This window comes from Helianthus annuus, chromosome 12 (genome assembly GCF_002127325.2).
Source record: "Helianthus annuus cultivar XRQ/B chromosome 12, HanXRQr2.0-SUNRISE, whole genome shotgun sequence".
Classification (NCBI taxonomy): Eukaryota; Viridiplantae; Streptophyta; class Magnoliopsida; order Asterales; family Asteraceae; genus Helianthus; species Helianthus annuus.
Genome location: NC_035444.2, coordinates 26,562,980 through 26,574,914, shown reverse-complemented (window position 1 = coordinate 26,574,914; position 11,935 = coordinate 26,562,980). Strand labels below are relative to the sequence as shown.

Genomic DNA, 11,935 nt, shown 5'->3' with positions numbered 1-11,935 from the left:
ATGATATTGTTTTAAATTATTTTTTATAGGCTTTTGTAAGGTTGGATAATTTATATTTTAATTTTTTTTTTGCTATAGAAATTGGATGTGTGCTATAGAAGTGGAATATGAATGATACGAATTCAAAGAAAACAATAGATATTTATCAATAACGTTACAAGGATTTTGTGCGTTTCGGCTACTTTAGTCAATAACTTAAAATGGAATTGATGAGATAATGGAATTGATCATTATCATTACATGTCTTGTTTGGTTAACATATTAGAATGGAATGAATCATTTCTTTTTATTGCTTGGTTGGCAAGAAAAGACGAAGGAACAAAATCGGATGGCGGTGATCAATGGTGGGCGATGATGGTGGGTGGTGATAGGTGGCAGTTGTACCGACGGCAGTGGGTGGCGGCAGGTGGTAATAGCGGCGGAGGTGGGTGACGGCGGAGTTGGGTAGCGGCAAACCAAACACACTTTTTATTCATTCCCTCATAATGGTCTATTCCATTCCACTTCTCATTCCTGCATACCAAACGCTACCTAAATTATATATCTTATTTTCACTCGTATTAAACTGCTTTTTTTCATGTTCATTCATTTAGGGCAGGCAGGGTGGGATCCGTGAAGAACACACCACCGCCCCCTCCTTTCTTCACGTGTGCATTTTATTACTCGTGGAATATATCACGCCGTGAAGAATGAAATATGTGAGGGAATGTGAGGGTTTTTGTTGGGTGTTGTGAGTGATAGGCATTTCCACTAAAAAAAGTTGTGAATGATGAAATAATAGTTGATGACATGGCAGAACTTGATTTGATGTTGTGAGTGACGAGTGAGTGATGAGTGATCACCACCCCCTATCCCCTTATAGTCAAAATCCATAATAGCTTTATAGAAGACTCAACCGGATTAAAGCTTAGGTTCAGTATCAAATCAATTATATTGTGTTCTCCCCAACTCTCGATTGTTTTTTTTTAAGTTTCAACACCTAAAGGTTAGTATTCGATTTGATCGCCTTCTATGTGTTTAACTAATCATTCATTACAACTAATTATGTATTTAATTATGTTGGATCATGAAGATGTTTTGTTTTTTATTTCTGATTTCTAATGGTCTCTAAATAAGGATAAAACTTGTTATATTAAAAAAAATGTAACACCATTCGTGGACCATCATTGTAGTTTACTATCGCTATGTTGTTGAATAAAGCTCGAAGCCTTCTCCAACTCTTTATTCCCAATATTCAGGGTTATGTTTGGATCTAAAGAATGGTGATAAGCCGATAAACGATGAAAGTAAACAGCGAGCTTTTGAAGGAAGTATTAGAATTGTCCGAGTTGTAAAGTGGATCATTAAAAAAAAGACCCAAACCAAATTACCTATCAAAGAGTTCATTTTTATATGTGTTGTGAGTGGTGTTATGTGTGGGTGAGTATATTCATTATATTATTATTAAATCATTAGCATTTCTTCGTTTATGTCAAATGGTATGAAAGCTAGGACCAAACCACAAATATCAACACAATAACACAAGAGAAGCGATAAAAACTGTGACCAAAACTTTATTATCTTACCCAAACCAAAAAACACCCCCAAACCCTAGATCTCACAATATGTGAGATCAAAAACAAGACAAAGTATGAGACGACACTTAGATGATCATCAACAGATGATCATCAATCAATCAACAAAACAACTGCTCACAACAAAGTGAACATATGTAATGATCTTTAACAGGAGATCATCACAACATAAACTAAAGAAAACTGAAACAAAAAATAATACCAAACCAAACTTGAGAATCTGCACTCCTGTAACCACCAAGAACCGTGACTGCCGGAAACTCAAATCCTTATCAACGCCGGAAAATACAGTGAACAACTTCTGGAAGAGAACTGGTGTATACGCACCATAATTAAGAAGGATGATTGTGAGAACCTCGGGAACTTCAACCGAACCAATAGTTGATCAAGAACCACAATAGATCTGTACCAGATCGTAGCTTCAACAGACGAACAAGAACGGTATGTGTTGTTGTATATATGAGAGAGAGAATCTGATATGGTGCGTAACAAGAAGATGACAACTGAAGGTTCTGGAACCCTAACTGATCAAAGAATGCTCTTATATCCTGCAAAAGTCTAATTTACACTTCAAACCCACAAGAAATAGCACATATGATTGGACCCCCTGAGAAATTACAATTCCAACCCTTACAAATATAACAGCTGACCATATTTGTCTCAATTCAATTACAACCGACAGAACATACCAGTCCATCCCATTCACGAGCCCAATCACAATATAACAAATAAGTCCAGTAGTGTTGAACCATAAGTCCACTTGACATGTTTGTGTTTTAAGCATTATATTTTTAACATGCCCCCTTGATTCAAACAGCAAACATGTCACATAGACTTGACTTAAACACAATAGTTCATGCTGAACACAATTCAAACCTTTTGCAAACACGTCTGCCAACTGATCTTCAGTGGCATTTTTCCATGACTCGTACAAACTGATAAGACCCTTTTACAAGCTTTAACAGGTAAATTGCAAATAGCACCAAATATTTTCCAAACAATACAAACCAATATACACAACATCACGGAGAAACAAACCAAAAACAGAATTTCTATAACCAAATTTCAACTCAGGCATATAAGAACTTCTGACAAAATACAATACGAGACAAGAGATCCTTTGAAGGAAACCACAAATACCAACAACAAAAGAACCCTCTATAACAGAGAGTCAACAAAACAGATAAACTGTTATGACTAAGAACACCAGACAACAATAATAGCCTTCACAGATCCTGGGAAAATACACAACCAGAAACACATCTCTTACACAAGAGAAAGAAAAAAAACATATACGGCTAACATCACAACAGGCATGAATCACAAGATTCATACAACACTGATATATGAGAAGTATACACTCCTATAACAGACAACAATTCTAGCCTCAACAAAAAACACAAAATCACATGATTTAATGACCACACACAAGGCTAAGAATACAGAGACATACACAAGACAATAAGATGTAGCCAAACAAATCCTGATTAACCACCAAATTACACAATTTGTAACCAGAACAACATATCTCACACGAGACAATATACTAGGCTGTCACACATATACAAAATAGTCTTGACAAAAACACATCGGTTAAACACGAACCACACAGTTCAGCTAACCATACAAACAAGACTATAGACATCAAGGACAACCTTGGCGAAACAACTGATTAGAGAACACTCAAACCACACAGTTTGACTAATCATACATCAAAAGACAACAAGACATACGAACAATGCCCAGGAGACACTTTGACAGTCCAAAAAAAACAGAGCTGAATCACATGATCCAAGATAAAGATTCACACCACACAAATCAACAACATTTCCAGGTCTAAACTTAACGAAAGCACAACACCATATAACCACAAAAAACAGGATACTACATGAGAACAAAACAATTAATCATGATTGAAAAAAAAACAGAATCATACAATCAACACACAAGATTGTATAACCAAGACATATAGACATGAGGTTCAACAAACCAGAAAAAACTTGAACCACACATAACATATAGCATATCTCATACTAACAAAGAAAACATTGTTAAGAGTTTAAGAAACTTGTTAACAAGACGGATTGAGACCATCCTACAAGCAACAGACAACACAACAAGGTCAAAAAACCATACCATAAACATGAGACTTGCACATGAATATAGGAACATACACACAAAATAGACAGTCTTCAACAAAGAAGATAAAAAAAAACAAAAGCAATCTTCAACACAAAGATGCTAGCAAGGTAGCAAGACAACACACATACAGATATACAACTTTCTAAACAACTAAACCAGAATACAGTATCATAAGATTCAATGACCAAATATTTTTCATCACAAAAGCATACGAAAACATAACACTGACCGACATACATGTAATAAACATAAAGCCACACGACTTCTAAGACAAGACAAGACTATAAACATGAGCATCAAACAGCAATGACCAACTTTGAAACTTAAAAAAACAAGAAACGATACTCAAGTACAACATGAAACTGCCACAAGACAACCCTACAGATTTCCACATGATAATCTATACAAAATCAACAAGAAATAAGCAAATATGAGTAACTGCAGATACTTTAGGGAACAAACAGTACGAGAGATGCAAGAAAAAATCTTACCGAAACTCTTACATACTACAAAGCAACTCTACTCAAAATTAACAGAATTCTAACTAAGAATTCTAAATCTATGACGAGTACATGAGAAGCAGACAAGTAGAAGATAGAAACAAGATCCAAGAAACAAGTTCAAGAACAACAAGAAGTACACACTTCTATAATAAAAAAAACATAGCGACACCCTAAACAATTTTTTATTATTGAATATACAAAGCATAAGGATTTTCAAACAAACAACAACTCATAATGAACAGAAAACAATAAGGTCGTCATACAAAACAAGAATGAACTTGAATATACAACCAACCAAAAAAAACCATGAAGCTCAGTCAACTAGATGAATTACAACATATATATTACTTTGACTAAAACAAACCTGTAGTAGTAATATTAGGACATGAGGACCAAACTAACAATTATAAACCATACTACTCTAGACTACAAAACCAGAAAGACGCATCTTTCAACAAACATGTCTAGCGGTTTTAAAAAAACAAAAAAAGGACCCCAAGCATATAACAAGAACTACCATCCAGTTCTGCAACAATCACTAAAGAAATACTTCAAGTTTAACTCATATACAATACTCTTAAAGTTTAAAAAAATGTTCGAACAACCAAACAAATAATACAAGATTCAAGCGACATAACAAAGTCCTAGATAAAATCACTGAGCAGACCAATCGAACAGATTAACGATAATAATCGACAAAAAAATGAAAACAAATCAAGATAAATGACGAAACTAGACAAGACACAAAACCCTAAATACCAGAGAAGATGAGAAACAAATAAACGAAACCAAACACAATAAAGTGTTATGTGACTACAATTTATGCAGGACAACGTGATCCACAAACACCAATTTGTGACAAGAATTCTCAACAACTTGCCTACAATGAACCTTGAATGAACAATCGAAATTGAAACAGCAAATATGACAGCAATAAGATCATAAAGTTAGAGTGAAAATGCTCAATTTGCAAGTAATGATAGATTTTTCTTTTTTTAAAAAAAAAAAAACAAACTAATTACTACACAAACATTTCAAGTCTCCATGATTAAGTATAACAAGATGCTTAACATACAAGACTCCAACCATACAATCATACTCAAGAAAGTACCTGAACATACAGGAAATTCGCAAAACAGACCAACAAAAAACACATACAAACATAATAGAAACTTAGAACAAGCAAGAAAAAACCCCAAGTTATCAACCAGAAACAACACACAAAAACAACAAACAATAAGAGCAAACAACCCTAAGGCGAAGCTGAGTCAGGGACAAGATTCCAGGTTCATCACTCTATGGTGCCTGGACATGTCTTTACTCAGGAGCCACAACCTAATAGATAACAATAACAACAGTAGACACTGAAAGCAATAAGAATACAGATATACAACAAAAAACACAGACAAACAAGAACAGAGAAGGTGTCGGTCCTCACTACCCCGACTTCAACTAATTCAATTAACAACAGAAAAAAAAAACAGGAAAAAAAAATTAGAAAGATCTTACAGAGGGTGCATTTAACTCCTAGAAAGATCAAATTTGTAGTTTTCAAGAACTACACAATCTGATAAAGTCACAATCAAGTACACCTGGTTAGTTTGCCCTGAACCTCCTAGGGTTCTAAAGACTAACACAGGTCTTCAAACAAAGACAGGCAATCTCCTTCCAAACGTCAACAAGCCCTACTTAGGGTTTGTGTCATATCAGAGTTTTACAGATCTCACAAGATCTGACCTGGTGCGAATCTGCACACACTCCAAGAAACAGATCAAAACAATCCAGACAAAAAAAACAAAAGACGAACACAAAACACAGCGGAAACCCCAACGAATCAGACACACGAGCTAATACATAGCTCTGATACCATGTCAAATGGTATGAAAGCTAGGACCAAACCACAAATATCAACACAATAACACAAGAGAAGCGATAAAAACTGTGACCAAAACTTTATTATCTTACCCAAACCAAAAAACACCCCCAAACCCTAGATCTCACAATATGTGAGATCAAAAACAAGACAAAGTATGAGACGACACTTAGATGATCATCAACAGATGATCATCAATCAATCAACAAAACAACTGCTCACAACAAAGTGAACATATGTAATGATCTTTAACAGGAGATCATCACAACATAAACTAAAGAAAACTGAAACAAAAAATAATACCAAACCAAACTTGAGAATCTGCACTCCTGTAACCACCAAGAACCGTGACTGCCGGAAACTCAAATCCTTATCAACGCCGGAAAATACAGTGAACAACTTCTGGAAGAGAACTGGTGTATACGCACCATAATTAAGAAGGATGATTGTGAGAACCTCGGGAACTTCAACCGAACCAATAGTTGATCAAGAACCACAATAGATCTGTACCAGATCGTAGCTTCAACAGACGAACAAGAACGGTATGTGTTGTTGTATATATGAGAGAGAGAATCTGATATGGTGCGTAACAAGAAGATGACAACTGAAGGTTCTGGAACCCTAACTGATCAAAGAATGCTCTTATATCCTGCAAAAGTCTAATTTACACTTCAAACCCACAAGAAATAGCACATATGATTGGACCCCCTGAGAAATTACAATTCCAACCCTTACAAATATAACAGCTGACCATATTTGTCTCAATTCAATTACAACCGACAGAACATACCAGTCCATCCCATTCACGAGCCCAATCACAATATAACAAATAAGTCCAGTAGTGTTGAACCATAAGTCCACTTGACATGTTTGTGTTTTAAGCATTATATTTTTAACACTTTAAATATTTTAGCCGACAACTAGAAGACCACCACTAACAAACTCGTATATTTAAGTTGATATTTTACATTTATTTATGTTTGTTAGTTTAAGTTTGATCAAGTTTGTTCGTGTTATGTTTATTTATATACTCATTTTAGACAATTAAAATTTTGTCTTTAATTGTCATTAGAAATTTATTTTTACTACAATAATACTCTAAATCCTTGAATAAAAATGACATGTTCATTAACTATAACTTTGCGTAAATGTGAATCAATGTGGTGTGTTCTTCTTTAGCTGATCTTTTCTATTCAGCCCGTTTAAGATAGAACACAACCTAAATCGACTAACATATAAGTAAATGGGTCACCCATTTGGTGAAACTTAGCAATCATTTTTACAATTGATCAAGTGGTGTGGTGGTGTTAGTGTGTTCAAACAAGGTAGTTGCAATACTTCTTGTGACTGTGTGGACCAAGATCGACTGGCTCGTTGCATCGGGTTATTTATAATCGAGCGAGGAGTTGCTGAGGTTCCGGATTTAACAAACAAATGCAAAGACAAAAGAAATGGCTAACAAAGTAACAAACCAAACCGCTTATTCCCCGGCACACGGTTCGAATGGCCGACCAATTTCAAAAACGTTGGTTACATTATATAACCCATGAAGGTCGGCTGATTTTTTTATATGAATTGAATATTAGTTAATACATATATTAAATTAATAAGTAGATTAGTTAATACAGTTAATACTCCTACTACAAATATAATCTTACATAACAAATAACAAATAAATTAATTAGTTTTTTTAACCAGCCAAAGTTACACATAACACACCCTTTTAGTCAGTTGTAAATCTACACATTTATTCACCATTAGAGTTTATAACTCACGTCGGAATAAGTTCATCAACCGTTGTTTTAACTTCCCTGAACTGAGTTTATCAACAAATGCAAAACCGCCACGCCTGCCGTCGACCCACCAATCACGAAAAGCCCCGCCAGTCCCAACGCCACGCTCGGCCGGCTCTCCAACAGAAACTGTTGTAAAAACGCAACCACTCCATAAACATCCGAGTGGTAACAACCACTATAAAAGTATGTCCTCTCCCACTGCATCCAGTTATCCGGCAACCGATCACCACCGCTATTATACTCTATCTCCACTTTCACCTTACGGATCCTTTCCCTCAAAACAATCATGTTCTCGTCCACCATCTTCCCACTAGAACCATCTTTCTTGAGTGCCATTGTTTGCGGTCTTTTACGACCGCCAAGAAACGCCACGCTGGGTTGCCGGAGTGTGCCGGAGAACGGGGCTCCGGGAGTTTTGAAGGGATGAAAGAAAGAAGAAGTTTGCATTTGTGTTTTGTGTTGCTACAAATTGAATGGATTGAAAGTGATCCATGCAAATGGAGCATATGTATTTAAATACTAGATTTTAGAATGGGAGTACCGAGTAAGATATCAACACGTGGCATTGCGCGTTATTTGTGGTCTCTACTTTTGGGTGTTTGTCGGGGCTGTTGTGTAAAAGTCGGCACACCTTCTCCAACGTGTAGATTGGGATATGTTGAAGAAATTTACTATTTAATTAGTTTTAGAAAAAAATACATATTTATTTTGTAAGAAGATTTTTTTAAAGGTATGCTTCATTAGAAATCAATCTAAGAGGGTGTTTGAGGTTACGTTTTGAAGTGATTATTTGATTATTACGTTTGTAAAATATAAATAATCTAAAAAAATGTTTGGATGAAAAAGTGATTATCTGCCTCCAAAACGTAGTTTTAGAGAAGCATGTATCTACATGCATTTTCAAACGCAGTTTTGAAAACACAAAATCTATTTTGAAAACACATAATCTATTTTGAAAATGCAACACCAAACACTCCCTTTACTTCGATCAATTATAATACCATAAAAATCCCAAAGACTTGGCCACGCCATATAAGTGCCACAACAACGTCACATCACATAGGGGGCTTTAAAGCCCCTCTTTTTAACTTGCATGCAATGATTTAAAGCCTCCATCATCATTACCTATTATTTATTTTAGTATATTTTCAATTTTTTTTTTTAATTTATATGCCAATTTTATTTAAAACAAAATAAAAAATAACATAATTTCAATAAAATAAAAGATTACAAACAATCGGATCCTCCAACACGTCGAGCCATGCTTGTGACAATGCAAGTTCTTCGGTAGGCGTCCACCTCTCGATCGTTTTAGGAGCACGTTCTTCGTTCTCGCCCTTCTTCCGGTGCCTTCAAGATTATCCACCTTTTGAGGAAGTGGGTTGGGTTTGGGGTATGTTTTGAGTTTCGGGTACGTTTTGGGTTTGGGGAAAATGGAGGTGGGAAATAGTATCCAAAAACCGGGAATGGGTGGCATTTTCGGATTAGGGGAGGTTGGGGTGGTAGGTGGCATCGGATAATACCCAACCTCACACGTTTGCGGGTCTCTTCGGTATCGTTCTTCTTGCTTGTTTTTTGCTAAATTACTCCAAAAAGGATTGTTGGGGTCCCACGGGTTTTGATTGTTAGGAAACATTTTGTGAGTATGATAAAGTTTGTAAAGTTTTTAGATGGAGAATGGATGGAGATTTGAGTAAAATAGGTTGGATATATATAGTGTTAAATTTAGAAATTAAAAGTTTATTTTTTTAATTTGTTACCGTTAAAAAACGGTCAAAAAGTTATGGGGACCACCAAACTAGCCGTCTGGTGCTCGTTATTGTGCTGGCGGTTCATCGATGGCGCCCCCCTTTGGCGCGGAGGGGATGGGAAGGGGACACTAAAGGGTGCTAAAATTGGTGATGTGGTCAGGGGCGGTATACCACACCCCCTGACCTTAGTATTAGATTAAATTGATAAAGGAAGAAAAGAGAGTGTGCGTGTGAGAGAGAGAGAGAGAGAGAAAGAGAGAAAGAAAGGGATAGTATGTGTGTGAGAGAGAGGCCCTTGCACGATGAGCACAAGGATATGGCAAAACCCCCCGATCCCGACGGGTATACCTGATACTCGACGGATATGGGAGCGATTATGAAATTGGGAGAAAAGTATTTTGCGGGCATGGGATTAGGTGATACCCCACCCGATCACCTGAAACTATAGACCTGTTTACCAGAACCACATTGCCAAAATCTTTTAACTTTTATTTTTATTTTCTCCTAACTATTGTTTAGTAATGTTTCATTCAAGTAACTTCATTAATTGAAAAATAAACGTTTCTTTTTTCGTGTACATTTTGATAACATTATTTATATTTATACGATACGAAAGACAAAATTTTCTATTTGAGATTAATATTATAATATAGTTACATTTTCATATATTTTAAATATTTTTTTGGTTATGATGACATATATGCTATTTATAATTTAATATATTGTATAGATTTTAAAAACATCAATAGCCGATAAATATCTGACGGATAATAGACTGGGTATGTAACAAGATTTTATAATCGGGTATGAAACTGAAATTAGCATTACCCAACCCTAGTTGAGCGGGATAAGAATCCCTCACACCTTGTAACCTTGCGGGATAAAAGGAGGGGCACAGTGTCCCATAGTGCCGCATCACCATTCCATGCTATATCCTTCACCCATAACATATAGCCTAAAAATTAATATCTTAGTGAATAACAAGTTAATCATTTTATGTAGAAAGGATTTTCAAGTATTCTAAATATGGTTTTAGAATTATATTGTGGTAATAATCCAAATTGTGAAGTCTTGTTAAAATGTGCTTTTGCAGTTAAGAATTTAAACACGTTAAAAGACTTATTTTCATATAAGAATCTTCAACAATTCTTGTTTTACAATTCTTTAAGATCATGACATCGTTTATATATCTAGTAGAGGACCCAAACTGAAAATCTGAACATATTAACCTCGTATAGCTCATGAGTTCATAAGAGAATTTTACGCTGATCAATGTGTTTTGAACATATTGATTATGGATAAGATGAAACTCTACAACTAATTGTCTTTTGTAAGAACACAAGAAAGGTATTTTGGACTGAAAATTTAGTCTCTTGATACCCCTAGATTAGTATTTGATAGTTATTGGAGACTCCTTCCACTCTCAAGCTAGTTACTCATACCTAGTTCTCAATGATGCTTTCATTAACTAAAAATCATTCTCTTTGTGGAAATAATGATTTTCTTTTTGAATAGCAACGCTTTCTCTTGCTGTATTACATCAATAATTCTAGATTTTTCACAGCTATCTAAGATTAAACCTAGGACTTCTCCTCTAAGAGTAATATGCTTCTACCAAGGGGGCTACCCCACATTGGCAACAATAATGATAATTAACATTGAGTTTTCAATACATATATCTTGGGGTGTACCCTGTGTACTAGGCTGTCGCATTTGCGCAGGGTCCGGGGACTCGGGGAGGGTCGGATCGCTTCGCGATTTGATGTATACAGCCTTATCCTACACTTTCGTCAGAGCCGGCCTTGGAGGAGGGCGGGGAGGACAACCGAACAGGGCCCGTGATTTCGTAGGGCACGTAATTTTAAAAAAAAATCTGATATTATATATGTAAAAAAATTTTTTTGATAGGGTATAACCAAAAAAATATTAACATAGGCCCACTTAAAAAAATCATATTGTTTAAACTATTTAGTCCATTAGGTTAGTGAGCCCAATACTCAAATATTTTCTAAAAACTAATTAAAAAAGAAGTCTGGGCGGCAAAAAGAGAACAGAAACGTCGCAGTTGCAGGCTCTGGGTTGTTCGATCATTCATCATCATCATTCTGCTGCTTCAGTGCTTCTGGCAGGGTGATCGGTATTCGGTGTAGGATAAGGATAAAGCCATAAAGGTTAGCAATAGCATCCCATCTATTTTTTAATTACTTCTTCCACTTGCTGATTTAGTGATTTATATGCAAATTAAATTAATAAAATAATAGGGCCGATTCCAAAGTCTATTACACTTGATTTAGAA

The 11,935-nt window shown here is 35.6% G+C and overlaps 1 protein-coding gene across 1 annotated transcript; it reads right to left on the bottom strand.

The window, feature by feature from the left end:
- Positions 1-7,746: 7,746 nt before the first annotated feature.
- Positions 7,747-8,362, bottom strand: LOC110896501. Its single transcript, XM_022143812.2, has one exon. It carries the CDS (start codon positions 8,333-8,335, stop codon positions 7,895-7,897), a length of 441 nt encoding a protein of 146 aa, XP_021999504.1. The 5' UTR covers positions 8,336-8,362; the 3' UTR covers positions 7,747-7,894.
- Between the last annotated feature and the right edge of the window lie 3,573 nt (positions 8,363-11,935).

Coding starts and splice junctions, on each gene's coding strand:
- LOC110896501 (XM_022143812.2), bottom strand. CDS start 8,335: ATGCAAACTTCTTCTTTCTTTCATCCCTTCAAAACTCCCGGAGCCCCG.